At 40.6% G+C, this 26667-nt stretch overlaps 1 protein-coding gene across 2 annotated transcripts in view; it reads left to right on the top strand.

The window, feature by feature from the left end:
• PATJ (PATJ crumbs cell polarity complex component) overlaps positions 1-26667 on the top strand; it is a 145627-nt gene that overhangs the window by 3234 nt on the left and 115726 nt on the right. For both annotated transcript variants that reach the window (XM_074545682.1, XM_074545681.1), the window contains exons 2-14: positions 2698-2757; positions 2840-3006; positions 4552-4734; positions 6039-6178; positions 7958-8150; positions 9869-9997; positions 11704-11916; positions 14590-14692; positions 15465-15553; positions 16809-16947; positions 21659-21735; positions 24096-24152; positions 25546-25680. In XM_074545682.1, the coding sequence (XP_074401783.1) occupies positions 2736-2757; positions 2840-3006; positions 4552-4734; positions 6039-6178; positions 7958-8150; positions 9869-9997; positions 11704-11916; positions 14590-14692; positions 15465-15553; positions 16809-16947; positions 21659-21735; positions 24096-24152; positions 25546-25680 (1647 nt within the window). In that variant the 5' untranslated portion in view covers positions 2698-2735. The remainder of the gene's footprint in view (positions 1-2697; positions 2758-2839; positions 3007-4551; positions 4735-6038; positions 6179-7957; positions 8151-9868; positions 9998-11703; positions 11917-14589; positions 14693-15464; positions 15554-16808; positions 16948-21658; positions 21736-24095; positions 24153-25545; positions 25681-26667) is intronic.

Below are 26667 nucleotides of genomic sequence, written 5' to 3'. Positions count from 1 at the left end.
GGAGGCCAGCTCTGATCACAAGGAACCCCAAAGTGCTGTGTAAACTTGAACTGTTATTCGGTTATATCAGCTGAGATCCACTTGGACATCCACTGGCACAAGTGGCTCTTAGGGACACTTGGAGCAGCTCAAGCAAGAAGCTGAAACTTTCTTTAATTTTTTTTAATTTACTTTGGTTTTTTTGGTCTCCTGTTTTGTACCTCCTTCTCAAGGGAGCTTCTGCCTTGACGGAGCCAAGATCTCTTACCTGTAATTCTTCTCCTAAAATTTAAATCTCCAGTTTTCTCAGGTCATTCCCCATTGGATAATTGCTGTTGTTACACCCTCGGCAAAGGAAAAAAAGATGAATTTTGGGGATGGTTAGCTCAGCACTTGGAGGCTGTTTTGGGCTGGGGATGGATGTGTCTGGTGGTGCAGTTTGGTGCTGCTGTGAGGTGTGGACACGTCAAGGGTGTCCCCTCTTGTCCCCCTCCTGCCACTGCTGGCAGCTCAGAGCTGACTGAGCACAAAGCTCACCCCACCAAAACGTGAAGGATTCTTTCTGAGTGTTTAGCCCCCTGTGGGATCAGGTGGAAAATGGAAAGGGAAGAATAAATGCACAAAAGAGGGCTGGGGAGCTGGACCAGCCTCTTGGCTTTGGTTCTTGGGTGGGCATGGTGCTGTCAGTTATTTCCTGCCATGCTGGATTTCTTCTCTGGGTTTAATCTCTTCCTCTCCCCACTGCTGGTTTAAAGGTGTTTCAAGGCACTTTTCCTCACAGGAGTTATTTTCCATGCCTTTCTCCTTTTGGTTCGCTCGCTTTCCTCTTTTAACTGGTGATGAGAGGTAGAAAAACAGAGGAGGAGAGCGAATGGAGGGAAGTGGAAATGAAGGGGAAGAAAGAACAAATTTCCATATTCTTTGTCCTGATTTGTTAGGGTTCATGCTGTATTTTCAGTCGAGGAGGTTAAGTTTTGTCTTCTGGGTTTGGTGAAGGCTCAGGAGTGTGTAAGGAAATGATGTTTTCATCTGCTCCTCACAATCAGCTCTCAGCACAGAATCAAAGGCCGCTGTGCTCTCAGAAGTGTTTCACTTCGAATGGAAAAGAAAATAAAGCTGCAGCACTTCCAAAAGTGCGGATGCATTCCTGAAAATCTTTCAGGGGGTTGTGTGGCTCTGCTGCTTCAACTCTTGCTACGAGTTTGATTTAAAATGACCTCCTAAATCTGTTAGGAGTCTTGCAAAGAGGCTCGTTCTGCCTGGCCCTGGGTGGAAACCACACAAAGGCACCGAGCTCTGCAGGAATTCCTGCAGGAGCCAGAGCTGCTGGCATGCGCACAGGAAAGGGTGCATAAATCTGAAATTGTGGTTTGTGACACGCCTCCATCCACTTCTTTTTTTCCAGTTAGGTAAATCAACTTAACCTGACTCTGCAGGAGAAGGAATGCCGCTCACCTGCATAATTAATATTTTGGTAAATAGAACAGTGTCCTCCCAGAATTCCAGGTGTTTCCAGTGTGAGCAGAGAGAGTGTCAGGGCTGAAAGGGTCAGAGATCCTGCTGGGAGAGAGCCCCTGGAATGTGCTGACCCTGGTGTCACGTTCACCCTGTGCCCCTTGCTCCTCTTGAACTGCAAGACTAAAAAATAAATAAAAAGCTTTTATATAGAGAGAGAAATATGGCTAGTCTTATTCCAAAATAATTCCAAATATATTATTCTGGAATTACACACTTAGATACTGGATAGAATTAAAATTATGTAAATTGTGCTGTTAAATGGCTGCCTTTTTACTAAGTGAAGGAAACTTGTTTGGTAGAGCTGCCTTGATAGATTTCAGAATGACAGGCTCCACATCAACTTAATAACATGCAAGCAAGGGTACAAATTTATCATCTCTGCTAATTGCAAGTGTGTTGTTTTTATACTGCCATCTAGGCCTCAGCCCCTGTTGGAGACCTGTTCTGTTTGGCACTGCGGAGGGGCTTGATAAAGGATATTCTGCTCCTTAGAAGTTTAATAAAGGATATTTTGCTGTTCATGTGTGTAGAAAAGAGAAATTCAAACACCTGCAGGAGAACAGGCTTCCTTCACCTGTTGTAAATCAGGCTGTGATTAGAACAGATCTTCCTCAGGAATGTGTTGGAACAGGGATTAATATGCCAAATTTTGGGCTTTAATTCTGTGCTGTCCCATGAGTGAACTTCACTGTTTTATGGGGAAACACAAAGTTTCACCTATATTGCCATCCAGAATATTGGAAAACTCTCTACAAATGATCTGACGAATACTGTCTACAAATGATCAGATGGAAAATATCTCCTAAATTATAGGTAGATTTTAGCTCTGTGCGTATCTGTGAAGATCACAACTTTAATGTCAATATTCAAAATAATTTGCTTGAACATGTCTGTCTCAGTTTTCAGTTTTCCTTTTCAGTTTTTTTTTCTCATAACCTGCATTTTTATTCATGTTTGGAAGAGTTGTTCATATTCCTTCCTGTGTGTGAAAGAAAAGCACATGGAACAAGGAAAAAATTTTGGATGTGATGAGGCTATGTTGAGAGCTTTGTTAAATAGTTGGGATAAACAACAGGGGTAGTAGTATTTTTTTAATGAAATTTCTTGTAGTTAGCGTGGTATTATTGCATTTATCAACTGTTACTGATGCGTTTAGATCTATCATTAATTAATTTGATTTTTTTTTTTTTTAAACCTCAGCCAGGTTATTCTGATCAATCCCAAAAGCACCCCTCAACATGCCAGAAAATCCAGCAGCAGGTAGGTGGTCTGGAAATGATTCTTTTTGCTGAGCACTGAGCCAAGCAGCTCCGTTCCTAACCTGGCCTTGTCTGTGGTGCAGATAAGCAGCAGGTGCTGCAGATCCTGGATCGGCTGCAGGCGAAGCTGCAGGAGAAAAGGGATTCCCAGCACCAGGAAAACCTGGCTGTCCTCAGGAACACCCTCAGGAGCCCCCTGTTCAACCAGATCCTGACTCTCCAGCAGTCCATCAAGCAGCTGAAGGAGCAAGTGAGTGTGAAATTGCTGCAGTTGGTGTGGTGGTGACTCTGGGCCAGGGGAGCTTGGATCCGTGTGTGTAGGCGTGTGTTAACGAGGGCGCTCTCGTTAATAAGCTGTAACCTGGTGCTAGTGAGTGTTGGGCCTATTTTTAATTCTGTGTCTGCAGAGGCACTGCTGAAATGACAAGTGGTTTTGCAACCAGGAGATCATGGGGCAGCATGCCTTGAAAGGGATGCAGGACAGGCGGGGTTGTGTTGGAAAAAAACATCTGCAAAAGACATCAGCTCCAGTGTTTGGAGTCCTGAGCAGTGTTGGAACTGGGATCCTTTGTTTTTCACTGCAGCTAAGTGCTGTTTATCAGCCCACTGGCAGCATTTTTTCCTCCCTAAAAGACAGCATTGCTTAGTTCCTGCTAATTTTTATAAGAATGCTTAACCTGCTTTGGCAAGTAACGTGTAGAAAACGCAGCCTGAAGATTTGCCAGGCTCTGATGCAGCTGTGCCCAAGCGAGTTTTAAAATGACTTGGCTTCAGCAGAGGTTGGAACTCATGTGGTTTGGTTTGTGAAGCCAAGTGACACTTGATTTTGTGCACATGGGCATGGACAGGTCTCACCCTGCAGCTAAGTTAAAATCATCAGCAAACTGAAAACCAGGGAGTGACCAGCAAGGTGGGTGTCAGGGAGACAAAGGTGTCCCTTGCCAGGTGTATTGCAGGTGCACCTGGCCTGGTGGTGGCTGTGCCATTCATTATCCATCCTTCCTGAGTTCCCAGAGGTGCTGCATCCCTTCCTTCCAAGGCTTGGATGCATGCCTGCAGGCTGTTAAACACGTGTATGAAAATGCAAATGTCTCCAAGAAGTGGCTGTGACATAGTGGGGTTTGTATTTGGAATGTTCAGGGTTCTCGTATCTAGAAAATTTGGGTTTTCTTGAAATTCTGTGTAAGCATGGGCAGCTTCATTCAGGATGGGATTTTCCAGTTTGTTTTGTCACACTGGGAATATTTTTCATTTCTTCATTATCAGTGAGGACTAGAAGTGCAAGTTCCAGCAGCGATAACATGTTCAGTGGTAGTTTGTACCCTAGGCTCTCCTTGGGGAGGGGATAATACAAACTAGGCCTCAGGCTCCTGAATGACTCAAAACACTTGAATTTTTGTGCCAAAAGTTTTATACAGGTTTCCCTAACAGTTGCAGCAGTGCTTGAGAGCCTCTTTATGGTTTGGTGCTTTTGCATGTGTGGTTTCTGGAATAGCAGGGTGAAAAGAGGGTAAAGGGCAGAGGAGAAGCATGAAAGAAACAGAGAAAAATGAGAGGAATAGAAACACAGCTGAAACATTCAGGGAACTCCTGAAAAACATTTTATATGGTAGCTTGGTTAGAGATTATGTATTAACACTGCCTGATTTATACAGGTGACTATATTTGTGTGAATGGGCAAGTATGAACGCTGGGATTTTTTGCTCCTTGGGCAGCCTGCACATAAAATGGTGTTTGTGGAAAACCCTTCTTTTGTTTTCAGTAGCTGTCCCACACCTCTGCTCATTTTCTACAGCTCAATTACATGCCTCCCGACCGCTCGGTGGATTTTGATTTTACCAAGAGGGGGCTGTTGGTGTTTGCTGACAAATCAGTCACTGCTGGGACACCTTGCACTTCACCTGCACCCAGAGCATCAGCCTTTACTCCAAACCTGCCAGTTAATGAATTTAACATGATCATCCAGCAAATGGCAAAGGTAAGGCTCCAAGGTTTAGTGAACCAAACATTTTTTCATTTTTGAGCATTTCACGCTGCTTTTTTTGTTGTGTGTGTGGAAGTTTGGTGCCTCCTAACCAGGAGAGAGTAGAAGTGTTGAGAACTTTTCCCTTTGGAAGATAATGTCAGCAATAGGAAGTGGCTTGGTGGCTTGTTTTGTTTTTTTAACTTCCATTGCCAATTTTTTTGTTTTACTTTCTACCAAACACACCAACGTAGTAAGGAAGTTTCAGCTGCCAGAAAACATTTTTGGTATTTGATGACACTTAATTGAAAATGGACATTTTCAGCAGAAAGTTGTTTTGATGGAGGCACTTGTTTATCAAGTACATTTTAAATTGGAAATTTACCAACTTTATGAGCAGTGCAAAGGATTAAAAAAACTAGCATGCAATATTTTATTTAACTCTTTATTTAGTATGTCTTAACATTGCCAGGCAGATGCAGATGTACCAAATTCCTTAAGAATTTGTACAGGTGCAGACATCTACCCATCTGGGATTGGCATTTATACCACAAATGTATTGTTCTGTGTTATTTTGAGCCATTAATTTAATTGCTTAGTCATGCCTTTCTGTATTAAGTAACTGTTGCTAATTGACTACCTTAATGTAGCTGTAATATTTTGAGCATTACTCTTCTCATTAGTGTGTCATTAACTCATCAGAGATAAGATTTAGCAGTAAAGGCTGCACCTTATTTGCAATAAAAGAGCTGTGATAGCAGTGCATTCTCCCAGTAATATTTCCCAGTAAACAACCCCAGCAATTTTATATTAGAACTGAAAAACAGGCAGTTGCAAAAACGAACTTTTTTTAGCATTAAGTGTGAAGCTGCAGGGAGGGCGAGGAAATTAATTTCTTTATTTAAAAGCTGCAGCTTTTTGAATGCACACCTAAAAATCAGCATTAAAAGCAAGGGGAGCCAAAAGACAAGTAATTTAGTTTAGCTATACAGCATTTCCAGAAATCCCAAATACATTGCTCTAGACAGCACTTCGTTCATAGTTTTCATCCAGTTTGGAATTCATCTCATAATGTGAATGAAGTGTGAAAGCAGCTCTTAAATTCCCTGAGGTTTCAGAACCTCAGAGTGCTTGCATATCCAATACATTGCCATATTAAAAATAATAAATGGAGGAGCTTTTATAGAAATAGCATATTCACTATTTTGCCTTTGTTTAGTCTTAGGAGGGGAATAATTCTCCCAGCATTCATAAATTTTCAACTATTTCATTCTGTTGCATTGAAAATTAGTAAATCGTTTTATCTTCTGTTTTATTAGGGGAGACAAATAGAATCAATAACGATTGATAAACCTTCTGTTGGAGGGCTTGGATTCAGCGTGGTTGCCCTTAAAAATCCCAGCCTGGGAGAAGTTGGTATCTTTGTCAAGGAAGTCCAGCCAGGAAGCATAGCTGACAGGTGAGATCTTCAAATTGTGTTGGAAAATTGTATTTTCAATGGAGGGAAAAGTCATGACCTTCAGGTTGAAAACTCAATCAGAATAACATGTTTGTCTGGGGTATCTGGTGGGATATTTTGGTGGTGGTATCTTGAATTCTGGCTTTTCAGCTGAAAGGGACTCATGTTTTGAGGATCAGGTTTTCAGATGAGTTTTAAATTTCCGAGCCGTTCGTAAATGGAATTTCCAGAAATCATGACTCACTTTGCAGAATCTTGAGTCCTGATTAAAAAACCAAAAGAAAACTCAGAAAAGACTACAAAGAAAATAAAAATTAGAGTCCGTTTTAATTTTTGTGCATTGTGTCCCTGAAAGTATTTTTTTCCTTTATTTATGTGCCTCTGACAATGCCCTATTTATAGTTGGTTTTACTGTTTGTTTCCTGTGTAAATTTAGATCCACTCCTCCCAACAGATCCCTGCACAGATGTCATCCTAGAATCGAGGCTTCAGGCAGTTTCTTCCTGTATTGTCTGTGGGTTTTCACCCAACAACAAAAGACAGAGCAATCCTTTAAAAATAAAACGCGATTGTAAAACCGCAAGAGTTGGCATGAGACAAACGCAGTGCTTGGAATTATGTCTCAGGAAAAATGTGTCTAGATTTCAAGTCATTGGTGTCACTTTTTAAATAACACATGTCAGGAAGTGCCAACGCAGGATGACAAAAAGAGTGGGGAGAGGTTGGAATGATAATGGCGATGGGCCCGCGGAGAACACACCAGAGAACACTTAAAGAAAAGCATATTAAGGCTCTTTCAAAGTGGAGACAGATGGACTGATCCGGATGTCAGAGGAGGGTGAATATCTCACTTTAGGATTTGATGACCTGCTGCTCACTTTCTTTGATGAGAGAATCTGAAATATGGTTAGTGCTCGAAGAAAGTGATTTCTGGGAAACGTCTTAAACGTGGCACGACAAAAAGGAAGTTTCAAATGCCTTAGTTAAGATGTGCAGTTACATTGTTTGGGAGTTTATAAATTTCCCCAGCATGCTTCCCATTTTGCTTCTGAGACAAGATCTCCTGGAGACTTTTTTGGATTCCTACAGAGCTTTGAAGGCAGTGTCTGTCTATGTAACAGTTTGGTCTCGTGCTCAGAATGAATATTTAACAAAGGAGATGAGTGATGGTTTCTCTCTTGTCACAAATCTAAATTCATCACTGGGGTGAATTAACTGTGAAATTTATATTATCTCAAGGTAGCAACTGAACTGCGTGTTGCTCCAAGAAAGTTTCACGTCTGGAGCTTGATACTATAAATTTTAAGTAAAATATAAATATGCAGCACATCAATCTTTAGAATAAATAGTGATACAAAACAGCATCAAAGCCTGAGTTGTGGGTTCTTAGACATGGTATCATGTAGTGCTAAACATAATGCAGAATAGTTCCTAGTTCATTGTGTAACTACAAAAATACTTTTTTCTGCTTTGTAGTTCAGTATCATCAAGAAAGTATAAGGGAATTGCAAATAAATTTTGCACAGAAGCAAAGTAAAGAAGTGAGCAAATTTCTGTACCATGGCAAAGCTGGAGAAAAATATGGCTGGGCAGTTTGGGGCAGTGTGGGTGGAATGGAGTGTGTAAGCTGGTGAAGGCACCCTAACAAGCAGATTTTTAAAGCACATAAACATTTAACCTTGCAGGACTGCGTGTTTTTCCTGTTCACATTTCCGTCACAGGAGCCTGACGTGAAGTCACTGTGCTGCATTAAAAAATTGCTTTCAATGTTTTGTTAAGGGATCAAAGACTGAGGGAAAATGACCACATACTGGCCATTAATTGCACGCCATTGGATCAGAACATTTCCCATCAGCACGCCATTGCCCTCCTCCAGCAATCCACAGGATCCCTGCATCTGGTGGTGGCTCGGGAGCCACTTCAAGGGAACAGCAGAGCTGCCTTGTTCAGTGATGTAAATCCACCTGAGACTGTGAGTTCTTGCAATACTGTCCAAATCAGATTTCGAGCTGGGCTGGATTTTTATTTTTTTAATTTTTTTTTCACTCATGGCTCTGAAGGGTTTGTGTTAGCAAGAGGGGTTTTTTCCTTTAATCAGATTTTGTGTGTGATGACATTTCATTTACAGTCACCGTGCACTAAGCACAGAGCTTCCATTGCAAAGCTGCGTGGTGGAGTTGTTATAAAACAGATCCTGGGTTTTTGTGGGATAGCAGAAGCTTTAGTGAATCACCATATTCTTATCAGCAGGGTCTGTTCAGCACAGGCTGATTGGAGCATTTTATGAGAATACCCAGCTGAAACCCACTTGTGCTCAGCAATTAAAGATGCTCTGATTACCTCTTAAAAGAGAGTAAACATAACCTGCCATGAGCGCTGCTTGGATCAGCCCGACCAATTTAAACTGGCACTGCTCACACCAAAAAAAGCTTGTCTTTGTTTTAAAAAACAAACACAATTTATCTGTTAAAGAACCTCTCAATCCCTGTTTATTTATCAGATTGGATTTTTTTTGGTTTTCTGTTTTTTTTTCCATCTGCAAATTTCAGTGATTGGGAAGCCTTTTGTTTTTGTGACAAAGGAGAGCTTGTCACTGGGACATGTAATAAAGCAGGGCTGAACTTCCATCTGTGTTCCACCCATATGGTCCAGGTGGCTTCCCTGAATTCGGACAAACTGCACACCTAAATCCAGAGATTGCAATATTGGAATCTGAATTTATTATGCCAGTAGATTTTGGTGAAAATCTGGGTAAAAGCAGTGTTTTTCCTTATTCTTAGCAATTATTTCCCTCGTGATTATTACAGAGGTAGTGAAATCTGAAGGTTTTAGTGGATAATCAATATTGTTTATTGCGCTGAAAATTTTAAAGAATTAAATTTTAACTGCTTTTTCATTGAAAGATCTGCACTGAACAGACTAACAAAATAAAATACAAATATATATCTCTGCAGGGGGTCTTTAAACTTCTTTTATGATATTTAACTGGCTTTGGCAAAGATTTTCAGTATGCTAATAAATCCTTTATTCGCAGAAGACTTAAATCTGCCTACTTTGCTCCATTTGGGCCTGTATGAGATATTAATCTGACAGAAACATTGGCTGGGTTTGGGTTGCTTAACAGCTTTGTTATTTTCAGATTGTCTTGTAGAACATAAGGTCATGGTGGAGTGTAGTTTAGAAATTTGCTTCCAATCCAGTATGGCAGAATATTGTGCTGTGCTATTAATTCAGTGCTGAATGGGGGTGTTCAGAGTGTGTAAGTGAAATAACAGAAACGAGAATTTGGGCAAGGCTGAGTGGAAACCGGGCCAGTGCAAGCTCCTTGCCTCTGTTTTTCCCTCTTGTTTGCAGTACTCTGGATTTATGAAAAACCAAAAGGATGCTTTTCATTTTGGCAGGAAAACCTTAAAATTGCTTTTTCTTAGTCAAGCTTTTTTTTTTTTTTCCTGGTATCCTGTTACCCTGAGAGTGGAGGACAGAAATGTGTGTTCAAAAACAGATGAGAGAAATCCCACTGCGTGTTTATGAGGAAATGGAGCTGAGTGAACAGAATCCCACAGATCCTCCAGCCTGTGGGGTGGAGACAGAAAACTGCTCTGATTAATTCTCCTCCTCCTCCCCGCTGCACGTGAAACGTTAACAATCAAAATGGTCAAAATTAAAATCTCCTGTTTTTATTAATTGCAGATTCACTGGGGCCACGTCGAAGACGTTGAGCTGATTAACGATGGCTCAGGATTAGGCTTTGGAATTGTAGGAGGAAAGTCGAGTGGAGTAGTTGTAAGAACAATTGTTCCTGGGGGATTAGCAGATCGGGTAATTTGTTATATTATGTCACTTCTTGTTTGATTGCAAAGTGTAATTAACCGCTTCTGACAGTCTTAAAACAAACTAATATACTTCAACAAAAGGAAGCTGGTAGCATCAAAGTCTGAATGCCAGCACGTGCTTCATAAATAAATAAAGGTTGAAGGTATGATTGAGGAAAAAGTCAGCACCTGATATAAATTAAGCTGTTCCTCAGACAAGATTTGGCTTTTGTAACATTGTTGAACGTGCAAAAATTCTGAGAAGTTGCCTGATATTTGGCACATTTTGCAACATCTATGGGAACAAACTTTCCAAGTGAATTGTCAGGCAAGAAAATCTGCCCTCCCAAAGTCACTGCAATGCAGGATTCAGTTTAGAGATTGAAAATGTCCTATTTTCAGTGTGTTTCAAGATTTGGCTTTTGTGACATTGTTGAGCATGCAAAAATTCTGAAAAGTTGCCTGATATTTGGTATTTTCAGCCCTTGGTCAGTCTGGGGCAGGACAAATTCTCTGTAGAATTTGGCACATTTTGCAACACCCCATGGGGACAAACTCTCCAAGTGAATTGTCAGGCAAGAAAATCTGCCCAGCCAAGGTCACTGCAATGGAAAATTCAGTTTAGAGATTGAAAATGTCCTATTTTCAGTGGAGGGGGGTTTGACCCCTGCCTTACAGCCTGACCCTTGAAGTTGCACAGGCACAGTTTGCACCCCTAATTGTTTATCTTTAGAGACTCAGTGCTGATCAGTGTTGCATTTCAGGACTAGAACACTTGCAGTAACCAAACAGATTCAGATTTTTCAATCAAATTTGGTCCTGATGAGTTAAAATATCTGAGGACCAGAACCCCTGCAGACAAAAGAGAGGCAAAAGTACTTCTTCTAGTACAGGATGGAATAAAAGCTGGGAATTTGGAGAGCTTTATTGGAAAATGTTGGCTTTTTCTCAACCATCTCCCTCTGAACCTGCCACATATAAATGAGTATATTTTAATTTTTTGTCTAGCACCTGTTTTGCTGTAAGGAATAAAGTGTTTTGGCTATGAAGCATATAAGCTAAGAACTCACCACATCATTCTCAGCTGAATGAGACATCATTAAGAACATGTGAAATAATGAGGCATGTACATGTTAAAATTGGATGAGTTTGTAAATGAGTTTGAGTTGGTTCTGGGAATAACTCTGAGATTGCTGTATAAATCAGTGCACCAAAGGTGGTGGAGCTGTGCTGATCAACACCACCTCAGAATTTGGTGCTAGAAGTTCCTGCTTGTGATGGGAACGGTGATGTAGGTCATGAATCAAAATTATCAGGTAAAAAATGGATTCTGTGGAGTCTTGTTACCTTAAGTATGAGGGAAGAACTCTGTAAAAAACTCCTAAATCAGAATGCTGTGCTTATATTCCAACTCCTACCTGACGAGAAGTATTCTGTGAAACAGAACACACAGCAATCTGTGAGATTATAAAACATTGTTGCTGCCTGTTTTCTCCTAAATGAGCAAAACAGTGGGAAAAACAGCCCATAACTGTGCAAACGAGTCCTTGAGTTGTTTAAAATGTTGCCACGGTGGTCATTTTTCCTGGCCTTTTCTCACATTGGTTCTCATGGCCGTGAGGATGCCCCTGTGCACAGTTTGGGCTTTGTGATGGAACAGATACTTTGAGCACGGACTGGAAACACTTTTTGCCATTTGGTTTGTGTTTGAAGGACGGCAGGCTGCAGACAGGAGACCACATCCTGCAGATTGGAGGGACCAACGTGCAGGGCATGAGCAGTGAGCAGGTGGCCCAAGTGCTCAGGAACTGTGGGAATTCCGTCAGGATGATCGTGGCCAGGGAGCCCAAGTGTGAATTCATGGAGGCTCCCCCAGCTCCCCTCAGCTGGCCAGTCAGCACACTGCCTTCCCTTCCAAATGGAAATGTGAGTATCTGCTGCTTCCTTGGGACGTTTTTAAGTGTGTTTGTGGCTTGTGATCAGAAAGGAAGGAGAGAACAGAGAGTTCTTGGGCCCTAAAGTGCTTCTCCTCTCTTGAGTTTCCAGATATATGCTGTGTTTAAGTGGTCATTATTGCAGCCCTGTCTTCTATAACTTTCCCCTTTTTCCTCTGTCTTATTAATACCTATAATCTTGGGATTGGAATGACCAGCTTTACAGAATTTATTTCAGAGTGGCTGATTTAATTACCAAGACCATAAATGTTATCGATAAGTGGTACTTTCAGTTCTTCTTTTTAGCTCCTTGCATTTTTTCTAATCAATCATTTGTAAGTGGATTTAAAACTGGACTGTGAATTCCCCTAAGTCTGAAATCCAGAGAGCCACACCAGAATTATTCAGCACAATCATCTTTTTATGAAACATAAGTGTAATGTTTTCATAGTCTACGCTACTGCCTGTGATAGGAAATATATCTAAAAATTTTGAAACTTGTTTTAGCAAATCTTATCATGGTCATATCAAAGTCTCTTGTTTTTGAAGTCATTCTTTTCAGTTTTGAGTAATTAAAATCAACAAATGCTACACTAAGTGTACAGTAGGTCTCGAAACATAAACAAAGCTGTGCTTGTGTACCATCTGCTGCTACTGTGCTGCTTAGATTTAGGTGTAGAATCTGAGTAGCCTTTTCTTTCTTGTTTGGTTTCTTGAATATGAGTGGAGAGAGCTGGGTTGTTTTTTTGATTTGTTTTTTTTTTTTTTTTGAAGCACTGTTTTTAAGGGTGAGAGTAGAAGTCACTTTGCTCCAAACTCGCCCCTTTGCTCACTGGGCACAGTCACTGCAGAGGTAGATTTGTGTTTTACACTGCTGGGAAAATGCTGTGGCTGTGTCAGGCAAGGATTTTGGGTCCTCCTCGAGCTCCTTTTCCCCCCAGGGCTCCCCAGGAGGGATCAGGGCAGTGTCCAGGAGATGGGAGGGCTGATCTGCATCCCTGAGGCTGCAGTCTGAACGCTGGGATTGTCCAATATTTGAGAATAGTCTCTCCAAGGGAATCATCGTTGTTATGAGGCCCTTCTTTCCTGACTGGATCATATTTTCCAGGGCCCATATTAGGGGAAAATTAAATTTATTTTTTTGGTAGTGGTCATAGTTTTGTTTCCTCCTCACAATTCTGTTTTTCTCTCTTCCTGTTGCCACTGATCAGCCCTGAGCACTGTAAATACTGCAGCTTTTCTAAAATGGGATTCTTTCCCAGCGTCTTTTCAGTGTCCTTCTTGTTCCTGCTATGCAGTTTAGAGGGGAAAAAAATAATTTTCTGAACTAAATAGTGCCTTCATGTGTAGATCTGAAGAAACTCCTCTTCCTGGTGCCAGGAGAAATTTGCAAAGACAGGATTAGTTGTTAATCTGAATGTATTTATTAGTTTAGTGATGATTTCAATGGTCCACCATTCAGTTTGTGTCAGATTTATAATGGAACTTATCCCTGTAATCTAGTTTTTCTCTGGTTTATGAGTGCTTTCACTAGCTGTGAGCTTTGGAGTGGAAAATATTTTCCTTTTCTCTTTTTTGCAAACCAGCAGAAAGCCATTTTTAATAGGTGGTCAGTTATTTTCAGTTTTATATTCATATTTAATTTTCCTTGAATTTCCTGTGGTAGAGAATAACTGAAACCACTTCTGTGTGTGGGCATAAGAAAACAATCTTATTATCTGTACTGTCCAAAATAGTGACAGCAGAGTGCAGCCAACTTGTGCTGACTGTATTTAGGACTTTGCGCTTTGATTTTTCTGGACTTCATTTCAATTATTTTGCATGCTAGCAGGAGTGTCACTTAGAGAGAGATGTTTGCAGCCAGAGCAGTGACTCTGAGGAGTTTTGATGGTGAAAACAGCTCCTGCAGGCTCTCAAGGCCACAGCTCCATTCCAGGGGCTGCTCTGGGCTTGTTTGCTGTGGATAAGTGACAGCACCCAAACTTATCTTCATCTCCATCAGCCTCGTGTGGAGCGAGGCAGTTGGAAGGCATTTAATGAGCTTAATGAGTGTGCTGCTGGAGGGAGGTGTGTGAGATGAGGAGATAGTGCCCATCGATTTCCCTCCATTGAGGAGTGAAATGGCTATGGCTGCTTCTCATATGGGTCCTTGCAAAGCTGATGCTTGGCAAGCATTTGATTGAACTTCTCTTTTTTCACTCCCTTATGAAATGTTTTCCATTTTCCCAGTCCCTTTTTTGCGGTTGGCAGCGACAGGATCCCTCTTGATTTCATCACTTTAACAGACCTTACTCTCATCATCTTCTTTTTGATCTCATTGCTCTGTATCTGATTACAGAAAGAAAACAACTCTATGTATTTCAATTTATCCCTTGCAATCCCACATTTATGTGCTTGATTGTTTTTCTCTTTTGGTCTCACCAGTGTCTTTACTGTTCCCTGTTTGAACTCTTGCCTTGCAGTTCTGATTTTTACTGCTCACAGGAGAGTTGCACAGACATCCCAGGGCCAGCTTTGTAGGGACTTTACAAATGAATTTACATTGCATTTAAACAAAAGGAAAAACAAAATCACTTCTCACTTCTGAAGGTCTTAATTAACCTGCTATATTGCAATGGCATGGGAAATTATGAGAATTTTTTACTAACTTGTGCTTTATTTATAGGATAATGACAACTTCTTTGACACCTATGACGTTGAACTTATAAAAAAGAATGGGCAAAGCCTGGGAATAACAATTGTTGGATATGCTGGCACATGTGATCTAGGTGAGTTGTACAGGATTTAGGAAAATATTGGACAGGGGCTTCTCAAATACCCTTTATTGACCATGGGGAAAATGAATGGCTCCTGCCTGTGCTAGGGTATGGAGACATTAAATTCACTGGAATTACAGATCAGCATCTTGTATTTGGTAGGAGTTTGTGAAAGGGAAGTGTTAGTGTTTCAGGGTTTTTTGATTTTTTTTCTTTGTTTTTATTTCCTTGTTCTCATTGGGAGTTAGAACTAATAATCAAACTGCAAACATGACAAAGGACAGCTTTTCTGATTTCCATGTTTCTCTTCTCTTTTCTTTTTTTTTTTGAGAAAAAATCCTTTTTCATTAAGATTTAAAGTACTAAATTCTTTAGCTGTAAGATGATTGAAGTCCTGATCAAAGTCCTTAAGCACATACTTTACTTTTAGCTTAGTTAGTCCTATTGAAATCAAACGCAGCGTGGATTTAAGTGATTGTGGTTTAAAGCCTGGGTAAGCACAAGGATGAATCCACGGAGGAGGTGGCCTTTTGTGAGCCATTTTAAGGGAAATATTTGAGGTCAGTGTACAGGTGGTTGTGTCAGTGCTGGGTTTTTCTCCACCAGAAATCTTCAGTTTTGTGTCAGGCTGTGGGAGTGGTAACGTGCAGATGGTGATGGTTTACAGAATCATCACTTTATGGGCAGCAGGAAGTGTGTGAAAAAGGCTGGAATTAAAAACCTTAATAAGAAAAGAAGCAAATTAGGTTAATGCAGTGACTTGTTTCTATTCCCTTCCCAACAGAACCTTCGGGGATTTTTGTGAAAAGTATCATACCTGGGAGTGCTGCTGACCACAATGGCCAAATTCATGTTCATGACAAAATTGTTGCTGTAAGTGGAATATTCTGCTTATATATTGCTGTAGAGCTAATACATTTCACATCTCTGTTAAAAGAACAACATAGTAAAGACTTTCTAAAATTAATTAAACCTCCTCTGCTTTGCAGAAGAAATAATTTGGAGGGTTGTGTTTGTTTAGGTAGGCTTGTGACAGAAATGAGCTTTGGCTTGCTGTGGTTAAAGTATTATTTTATATTCAAAGAAATAGTAAATAGTAGTTAACTGTGAAAGAGGCAAGCATTTGGATTAAAGTGTTTCAGAGTGGAGAATCTTGGCTTTTGGCCTGCAGTAAAGATGAGCAGCATTAACTTCTACTTGAATTGAATGGGACTCGAGGATTGTTAAGATTCTGCAAGATGTGGCACATTGTTTGTGTTCCTTAATGGCTCTGGAGTGTGGATACAATCAAAATGTTAATGGTCACAATTTAGGTTTAAAAGCCCAAGCTTTATGTGTAGAAAAATGGAAAAACCATTGAATAACAGTGAATTGAATAATAGCCAATTTTGCATTCACAGCACAAGCAGGAATGAATTCCACAGTCTTTTTGTTTTAAGAGATAATATTTATAGAGATATGATTTTAAATTACTTCTAAAATGTGTGCCATGCCAGACCTTCCAAAGTCAGCTTCTCCTCTGTGGGAGCAAAAATTAATATAACCTTTTATCTGCAGGAAAGGCCCTATTGGTGCATGGTCTCACAGTGAGCTGAACAGAGTATTTTGGGTGCAAATTAAAAAATCTGATAATGTAAGAATTGGGCTGTTTAGGGGGGATTATACAGACAGTTGTTTGTAGAGGCTTGTGTGGGGCATGTTAGAAATCCCTGAGAAAACCAGCAGTGATAATGAACTGAACAGAGTTCCAGGTTGGATACTCTGCTTGGAACCTTCATCCACAGTCCTTGTCAAGCTGGTTTTGGTAAGCAAAACAAAAAAAATTAGGGAAAAATCTGTGCATACTTGTATCAGATTAGTAAATTCTGTTTTGTGATTGTCCCCACGAAAACAGAAAGAAGAAATTACTGCTGTGTTTCCTTTTAGAATGCATTTTGGAAATAAATTCTCATCAGTGAAATGTAACAGATTCAATGAGATTGTTTTGTAAATACTGCTGTCTTGGGAGAGTAGCCCTGTAATTCCTGCACTAAATAATGTGGCTGTTGCTTACAGCCTGTGATACTCCACAGCACAGCCTGAGAATGCAGCACAATTGCTGTGATTTGGTACAATTTTCTTGTTTCAGGTTGATGGAGTCAACATAGAGGGTTTTAGCAACCAAGAGGTGGTGGAGGCGCTGCGGAACACGGGGCAGGCTGTGCGTCTCACCTTGCTGAGAAGGAGACCTTCCTTTGCTCTTCCCTCAGAAACACCTTCAGGGAGAGGTAATTCTGGTGTTCTAGCCACTGATTTTATTTTTCACTCAGTTTGCAGTTACCTCATTTAACAGTTCAGGATTGGATGCCGCACGATCCTCGGTTTTTTTAATGGTGCACTGTGGAAAATGAAGGTGGTTAAAGGAGGAATGGAAAGAAACTAAAATGAGGAAAATTCAATGCAAAACTTCTGTGTAGTTACTCCACCAAAAAAAAAGATGGAATTAGTGAGCTGATGTTACTACTTGCTTTATTTTGCAGCGTATGATTTGGGTTTTTTTAATCTGATTTTAGAGTGCAGCCATTTGTTCCAATCTTTGTAGGGCCTGAAATTACTGTAGCCCCTAGGAATGATGGAAAACGAGAAGAGAAGGATAATCTTCACAATGAAAAGCAGCAGAGTCTGCATCAGGCAGGTAGATAGGGCACCTTGCACTGCCTCTTCTGGGTCTGGTTAAAGGCTACCCTAGTAAATCCATTTTCAACACTGATGGGTTGGCTCAAAATATCTTTCTGAAGTAAAGATCTACCTCTTGGATCTGACCAACTCTTTCCACAGTGCACAGGTCTGCTGGGAGTGGGTTCTGTGATATCTCAGGGTCTGTAATTCTCTGGATCTTCTTCTTTGCATAAAATTTGTGCTTTTCCAGGCAGCAGTGGTCCCTTTGTTTAGGGAGGGAATTTTTAAGGATACAGTCAGTGGAGGTGCAGTTCTTTTGCTACTCAGGAGTGACTCTCATCAACTCTGCAGAGCTGAAAGCCTCCAGCTCAGTGATTCCTCTTTGTGCTCCTGGTCCTGCACTGGTGACCTGAGGTGTGCAGTTTTCTCCTGGGAGAAATTTTATTTATCATCCTCCTCTGCTGCCAGGGCCTGCTGGGTGAGCAGCACCACGAGATGGACCTGCAGGGAATTCAGATTTATTTCCTGATCAGTGTTACCTCAGTCATACCCATCTTCAATAATTTTAGAGATCTTTTCCTGCCCTAATGATTCTGTGATCTTTCTGCCCTCACACATCTTAAGACTCCTGCAGAGTATTTTCATAATATTCTTCTGGTTTCCATCATCTCTGTTCGTGCTGCAGTTTCCTCTCTTGGCACTGCAGTAGCTTCATCAGAACTTGTGTTTTGGGCGTAAAGACCCAATAGCTGGAGTTCAGAAAAGGCATTTTTTGAGCAAATGGCATTCAGGCATAGGGGCAGGTCACAAAGGCATGGGCTGCTCGGGGGTTTGGCTGACTTTGGCTGCAGGTCTTTCCAGAACCTTCCATTCCCCCACAGATTTCTGGGCTCCTCTACAGGAATTCTGGGTGAATTTATACAGCTTGTGTTAAAGTCAGCATAAATTATCCTTATGCCTTGTAGTTTCTGAGACATGTAGATGTAATAGAGGATTCTAAATTACGGCTGTCAATGAATAGCAATTTTGCTGTGATTGTTGAAGATCTGTCAGTATTAAAGACAACCTGGAAACGAGAGAAATGTAGCAGTTCCTATATTCCATTCTGGTTTACTTTTCTGTCCAAGCCTTGTAACCAGACATCCTTTGTTGTGACTTTTGCATGTTCCCAGAAATAGGAAGCCAGAACAGAGGTGGTTGAGTAGCTGAGAGTTGAGGTTCTCAAGCATTGTTTTGCTATGACAGAGGCTGGAAAAGAGCAGCACTTTGTCTGTCCTGTGTCACTTACCCTTTTTTTTTACTGTGTGACTTCTATGCATATTTTACTCAGAAATACGATGTATGAGATTTCACCTTGGAACAGAGTTTAATGGCCAAGTAAATTCCAAGAGTTTAAATTCCAAGGATAGGTGCTTATTTTGGATGTGGTGATGGGCACTTCATTATAATGGTGCTAAAGTAAATACTGCTAATTTAAGGCTCTGACTAAACTCTGGAAATGCTTTTAGAAGTTTAATGTGAAAGGTATGTTTTATAAAACGCGTATTACTTCCCTTTAAGCCCAGTTGTGTGAAATTCTTATTAAATTGTGTTTCCTGGGGAGGTATTAAACACTAATTCTGGCCAGGCAAAGCCATGCTGAAGCAGTTCTGGTACAAAGGCAGCAGGGTTTGGGCTGCAATGTGCATGAGCTGAAACTCAGAGCGAGCAGAGTGCAGGCAATGAATTTACCAGCTGCAGATTCTGCAAGGCTGCAGAATGGGCAGAACTGCTCCATCCTGCCTTGCAGAAGCTCTTAGAACCCAGAGGGACAATGCTGGCAGTCAGGAGCTTAAGAGATATCTGGGGAAAAAGCCCCAGCGGCAGGGCAGGTAAAGGAAGGGCTTTAATGAAAAGCACCCTTGTGTAGTAACTTTGTGAGAGCAGGAGGAAGCTGCGAGAAAAAAAGACCCCAGTTTTGAAGAAGCTGACAGTTTTGACCAGAAAAGATGATTTTTACAATAGGTTTGTGGTTTCTGCTTTGTGCTTGCTAATTAGAAATGAAAAACTGCCTGGGAGCGCAGGCAGAAGGACAGGCTAAATATGCTGGGAAGTTGTTGCTAATGAAAGCTGTCCCTGGAAGTGTTTTCATTTCTGAGGCCTTGCACATTATAGAAGACATGGTACATATGTTAGGTCATGAGGAATTCAGCTGGATGAGAGACTAGAAAGAAATTTCCTATTAGCTGCCATGTGGAAAAAGCTGTTGGGGGAAAAAGGAACATTGTAAGTGAATTGAGTGATGCCACTGGAACTGAATATATTCAATCCAAATCCCTTCAGCCCACATTTCCACAGCTCTAAGGAAGTCACAAGCAGAGACTTCAAAGTGTATTTGAAAGAAAGAAAAGGGAAAACTTCAAATGGAGATGTGCATCAGCACCTGCTCTGAACAACTTGCAGATTTTGGTAATGCGTTTTGGAAGTGACAAAAAAAATCTGTATGCAGCCAGCTGAATGCAGCTTACAGTTGCTGAACTGAACTTTGAGCTTGACCCTGAGATTCATTACTCCTGGTGAACCTTGAAATCTATATTTGGCTGCACAGTGGATTTCAGGTGCTGTGTGTTCACACTGTTGTAACTCTGTAATAGCAGAAAAAGAGAGTCAGGAATTTCTGCCCCTCTGTTTTTCTGCAGATGGAAGGAGCAGAAGAATGCACTGGTGTTCTGGTTTTGAATCAGTTCAGAAGTAAAGACAGTGTGCTTGATCCTAAGTCACACATTAGAAACTTTAATTTTTAATGAAGTTAAAAACCTTTAACTAGCAGATGAGAATTTTAGCACAATTGGTCTTCCCATTACTTTTTAAGGAGATAATTTATTTCAGAGACAACTGTGGGCTGTATTTACAAACCCAAGTTTTTAATCTTGGTGGGGTGTCGTTTTGGTAGCAGAAAATAGTTATCAGGATTTCTGGAATTCTCAGATATCTGTGTCTGCTTGAGCCTGTAGGTTGAAAATCCTCTGGGTATTTCCAAGTGACCCCTCAGTTTTTAGGCTCTGAGCAGGGTGGTTTCTCAGACAAAATTTGCCTGTCTGGCATGGCTGAACGTGAGCTGGAGAGAACAGAGGTGGGCTGTGCTGGCATAGAAGTAAACTCCAATCTTTGTTTTTATTGAGTGGAAAACTTCAAAGTTACAGAAGTGTGTAATGAGGATTGTATTGCAGAGCTCTGTCTTTGCAGTCTGCAGAGGTGCTGAAAGCAGAGGCAGCCTGACAATGCCATTTGTGCAGGGTTTTGCTCTTGCTGGGCTCTGAGCTCCTCGTGGTGTCCTCACAGTTCCCCCAGGGAGTATTTTACTCACTGGTTGTGTGCAGAGCCTGAGTTGTGCTTTACATTCTGAATTTCAGGGCGACGCAGCAGCAACACTGAGTGGTCTGTGCCTTGTCTAGACATCTGACAAACTACTGAAGTCATTCGGGGGGGAAAAAAAACCTCCTAGTTTTTGGTAATTCGGCCCCCAGATGCTGCTGCTGTCGCTGCTGGATGGAATTTGCTGTAGAGCTTGATTCTTACCAGTCACACATTGCTCCAGCTTGGAACTTTATATGTGAGCTGAGCTTCTGGCTGAGGTCAAACACAGGGCAGCCAGTCATTTTCTGCTGTCTAGCTCTGTCAAATTGTCTTACAGGACTGTAACCAACTGCCTTGGTTGCATAAGTAAGAAAGCTGAAAAGATATAAATGTCAAGATAGCCAAGTTCCCACGGAAGAGTGGTTCAGAACTGGAGCTTATATTAAAGCTCATGTTACTTACTGGCCTAATTAAAGCAGACAAGGCTTCATACCTGCCAAATGTATAAATAAAGTCTGTGCCTGCATTGTGCTGACACAGCCCCTCGATAACAGCAATATCTTGTCAGGTGTTTTCCTTCTTCAGGGGGCTCGTTTGGGTGGGAGATGATGTTTCCCTGGAGTGGGAAGCGTTTTTACGGCAACAAACGATGAAGTCGTGTGAAATTTGTTTTGCAGCCTGAAAGAATGATTTATTTACAGTGCTGCATGGTACAGAACTCACATCTCATCACCAAGCATCACCTCTTCTGCCTCTCAGCTGAATAAATCACACTTTTACAGGAGCTGACATTTTGCATTGTTTTCCTAAGAAAGACATTTTTGATTTGTGCTGTTTGATAGACTCGGCTTAATGCGCTTCCCTTTTGGGGATTATTCCCTCTAATCTTTTATTTACACTGAATTTTTATTGGAGTATTTAGAAGTAAATGTACTTCTGAATGTACAATATGCTTGTAAATTTAATATTCACTTTCATACTTAGGAAGAGTCCCACTCCCTCCAGCACATGAGCTGAAATCCAAATGGGAAAACCTGCTGGGACCAGAATACGAAGTTATGGTATGTTTTATTTCAATAAACTACATTCATGAATGTTATTTCTTTAAATTACAGATCTGTGAGCTTAGCATCACAGGCTGTTTATAGAACAGTTCAGTGTTTGGAACAGATCAGTAACATCACATTTTCTTCCCTGTAACATCAGGGCTGAAATGTATGTTATAATGAGTTGGGGGATGTGTTGCCCTTTTATTTTATTCTGTTTATATAGATATTATTGTTATACAAATACGAGACAGGAACAGTGATTTAAGGAAATCAGCTGTCCTGTTAAATCTGCATCACAGGAGCCACTTAAAATATATGGCATTTTTATTATTTCATTCATGATCTATTTGTTTTACTGGGCACTGAATAATAAAAGGGCTTGGGATAGAACTTCCGTTTTCAGAAGAATCTTACAATTTTATCTGAAAAATGAAAGAATGATTTTCAAACATGCTGGGAAAATACAAAGTAATTCTCAATGGTGTAACTTTGTGGTGCCAGTGTCTAGTAGATGTTTCTTCACTTCATATTAAATAATTGCCTAGCAAAAGATTGTTTTGATGAATTGTCACGAGGAGTTGATGGAAATCGTAATTCACTTGTGCTTTTCAGTACAGATAAAAGACTCGGGACAGCGTTCTTCCCAATGCCTTAAAAAATTCTCACCACCACCAAGAAAATGCCCTGTTTGTCTTTGCAATGCTTGTCCGGTTGATTTAGAGACACTTATTTTTACTACTTGGAGTAGCCATCGTTGCAGTCACTCTCTGGGAGATTTAAAGTAGCTTTAAGAGTTGCCTTGAGAAACTCGCTTCCCCTGCTTCCATTAGCGCTCCTTTAAGATCTGGAGCCCGTGTGAGATTATGTACATGATGCAATAAATCTGCTTGGCTGCCCACTTCAGTTGCTTGCTATTCCCACCCTTACATTTCCAGGGGTTGCTATTACCTCCCTGAGCACCATCACACTTCCCAGGGAGGATGAAATCCTGCTTGGTTGGTGATTCCAACCATTCCAAATGCTCCTCCAGCCCCGCTGGTGAAATGTCAGCAGTGACAATGTTAACCATGGGGGTTAACATTTCAGTGACAGAAAGGAGCTCCATCATATCACAAACTCTTCAGTGATAGAAGGGAGCTCTCCTGCCATCCCATTCTGAAAGTCATTTTTTGGTTCTGTTTGCCTGTGCCTCCCTCCTGTGTTCAGCAGCAATGTCCAGTTTGAGTGCCACCCCAGTCCTGTGTCACACCATCCTCATTAAGCCCCCTGAACTAAGGTGCCTACAGAGTTCTCTCAGGAATATTTATCTTGGGAGAAAATAGCTGTTTGTAGAGAGGGGTTGGTGGCCCTGGTCCCTTCTGGTCCTTTTTGGTGCAATGGAAGGAGCTGAGATCCTGAGCAGGAGCCGTGTGATGTCAGGCTGAGGAGCTGCCAGTCATAAATCCATTTAGTTACATGCATGGACATGAAATGGGTCCTGTCTGTCAGAAAAAACACCCTGAGTGCTGCAAAACAGCATGCTGGAAGCACTGTTTAAAACTAATCCAAAAGAAAAGTCTAATCTTTATTCAACTAGAAGTTTTCAAAGAAACATTACCTGATTTTTTTGCAAGGCTCTGGTTTTATTTTTTCAGATCTATCAAGTGTAGCTTTCCTTTTAAACATTCAACTTCAGTGTCCCAGATTCCAGCCCTAGATTGGGACTAAATGATCTTTAAGATCTCTTCCAACCCAAACCATTCTATGATTTTGTCTTAATTACATTTAAAATTGAAGTAAATAACCTTCTAATATTACAGATAAATCTGTTAAGGAGGTACAGTACAAGAAAACTGGTGGTGAGCGTAGTCATTTTATTAATCTTTAAAAAAAGACACTGAAAGGATTTCCTGTCCCTGGTTTAAATAACCCACTTTCCATTCCCATTTGGTAATTAAAGTTATGCATTTCAAGCCAGAAGTTGGTGGTTAGTCTGGATGGGAGATGGCTGCACTATAGCCTGAGGTAACAACTTAAGCTGTCATACTTTCAAATTCTGACTGGCAAGGCCGTGTGGGTATTTGTGTCAAACATAATGGCATTTTGTGCTTACACAGGATTACTGAACTTGACTAAAATTGGCATTTGGGCTCCAGGAATAGGATAATATTGGAGTCTGCTAATGGTGCATAATCACCACATTCCTACTTGGAAATGTTCTGTGCCTGAAAGATTTTTCTAACATTTGTTTAAAATTATTTTGCATCAATGTGACATTGTTTAAGTACAGTTTATTTTACTCATGAGTTGGGGTTTTTTTTCCAGAATTTCGTCGTTCTGGTAAAGCCTTTATTGTCCCGCTGTTGAAAAATGTTCTGATGTCCAATTTTTAGGTTGTGAATGTGGATATGCCCTTTAAAGACGACTCAGAGCTCCAGAAGTACTCAAAGGTAGGGCTTGCATGGTGGTTTCCTTCCTGGTGTTTGTTGGCACAGTAATCCTGGGAGGGCAGGACACAATTCCAGATGTGGCTCAGGAATTCAGTGGTTTTGTGGCTCTGTATTTTCCAAAAAAAGGCTGCCAGTATTCTGCTTATCTCCTGGACTGATCCAATACCTTTCCATAGCACGGGCAAATGAACCTTTTAACAGTTCATTACCAAACCCCCAAGCAACAAAATACACCCTCAAACCCTGAATTTTGGGGTATTTAATTGCACAAAATAAAGCAGAGGTTGAAACTCTGAACAACTTTTTTGTCCCACAGAGGATTTTGCTGTAGTGATCCTGGCTCAGACAAAGGGATGTGTAATTCATTTAAATTGTCAGATCTTAAATGAATTTCACTTCCAAGAGATTTTCAAGATCCCTGTGTTAATATTGTGGAGAAGAGGTTTTTAGAGGTGATGCATTTCTGTATTTGTGAGGACACCTCAGTGGGGAAGGGCCAAAAAGTCAAAGATTGGACATGGCTCTGAAGGAATGCTGTGGATCAGTGGGTTGCTCCTTTTATTTGAATATCCATAATATTTTGGGAAGCAGGACAGATCAGTGTTTGAACTCCAGTAATAAAAAGCCAGAAAATGTCCAAACTGAAGGAGCAGCTCCTGCTGATCTTCTCTCCTCCCCAGGTTACCATGATTTCTCCTGCCTTTTCTGGATAGTGTATCACTTTTATTCTACTTTTCCTGATATTAGCAGACTTAAGGCACTGAGGGTTGGAGTTTCCCTAGAGAAAAATTCCAAATTAGGGAGTCCCAGTGGGAAAAGGCTGACACAAAATCAGTGATTTCCCCTTGCAGAAAAAAGGATATCAGTTTTAGTAACTACTTACAGAGGACACTTCAGGGATATTTTTTCTGCCTCAAAGTAGTGTAGCTCCCAGAGGAGTAAGACAGCTGCAGTTGTGGTGAGATTTTAAGGCAATTATGGAATTTATTTTACTCCTTTATTTATTTCTATTTCTTTTATTTTGTTTTGCTCCCGCCCCATGGAAGAGAGGTGGGAACTGGATGATGTTTAAGGTCCCTTCCAACCCAAACCATTCTGTGATTTGTTGACAGCTCACCTTTTGGGTGTTACTCCTCTCTTTGTGTTTTTCCTATTAAGTTTAATTATTTGAGAATACAGTTCAAATTGCTTTTTCCCCCAAGGAACAGACTGGTTGTTTTTATTTGTGCAAACAGTTTGCAAAGAGAAGTTATGGACAGTAACACAGGAGAGGTCACTGTGAACATTTAATCATCTTGGTTCCATTTGGTGAGCTGCTGAATCCTAAATCTGTTTTTATCCTGGTAGATAAAGATTTAGACTTAAATACATATTTATATTTATCTTTTGGCAGCTGTTACCCATCCACACTCTGAGATTGGGAGTTGAGCTGGACACTTTTGATGGACATCATTATATCTCATCCATTGCTTCAGATGGCCCAGCTGCAGCTCTTGGTCTTCTGCAACTGGAGGATGAACTTCTGGAGGTAAAAAAATAAAACAAAAAATAAAAATGATTTATTTCCTGTTTGTTTAGCCTTCTTAAAATTCTTCTCTTCAGTTCTAGCTTGGCTGCTGTGTGTGCAATAGAATTATTCCAGATTAGTTGTGGAAGCAGAGTTTTGCTTTGGATTTCACATTCATTGTCCTCACTGTTCCCTTCCACATTTATGGAAAAAATGTCAAATTCTTGTGACCTCTCAGTGACTTCATGGGTATTTTTTTCTGAAATGTTTTAATATCAGTGTCAAGAGTTACAAGGGCAGGGATAATATTTGTGTTGAATTATTTGTGGTGCTGTGGCTTTAGCTTTTGTGGTGGATAATCTTTCTGAATATTTCTCACCCCTAAAACATTTACAGCAGTCTTAGGAACAGTGGTTTCAGTTACACAATAAAACTTTTTTTGTGGAGTAGTGAAAGATATTTGTGTGTATGAGCAAACACTTCAGTTTGTTTAAATGTGCGTAAGGAGGTATTGGGGCAGCTTTGGAGTTATCAGAGTCACACCAGACATATTTTCTCAGAAAAGTAATGATTTTATAAAATTAAAATAATTCCTATTTGTGTGTGTGTACATGTGTCCATTGGTATCTCAGCCTGCAAGTGAAAAGACATTAATTTCTTATTGCATGCTTACTCCTTGTGGAATATTTTGATATTGGAGCCTTTTTTTAGTGCATGCAAAGAACATTTAATGGAAACAGAATTAGGCCTTCTGAAAGATTGATTTGTTAGGTGTACAGCTATTCTGCTTTTACTTCTTCACCCTCTAACATCAAAAATTCATACTGATATCACTAAGACCTAAAACATTTTCTTATTGCTTAATGGAGGAAACCTTGATTCCTGAAGGAAGGGATTAATGGAATGCTGGAAGTGTCATTTAAATTGCTTGGCCACTAAACAAAAAAAAAAAAAATTATAGAAAAAGCAATAATGCAGTGCTGTAGAGTAACTTAGGAAACTTTAATT

The sequence above is a fragment of the Zonotrichia albicollis genome, chromosome 8 (genome assembly GCF_047830755.1).
Source record: "Zonotrichia albicollis isolate bZonAlb1 chromosome 8, bZonAlb1.hap1, whole genome shotgun sequence".
Lineage (NCBI taxonomy): Eukaryota > Metazoa > Chordata > Aves > Passeriformes > Passerellidae > Zonotrichia > Zonotrichia albicollis.
Note: the sequence above shows the minus strand (reverse complement) of the source record. Positions and strands in the feature narration are given on the sequence as shown.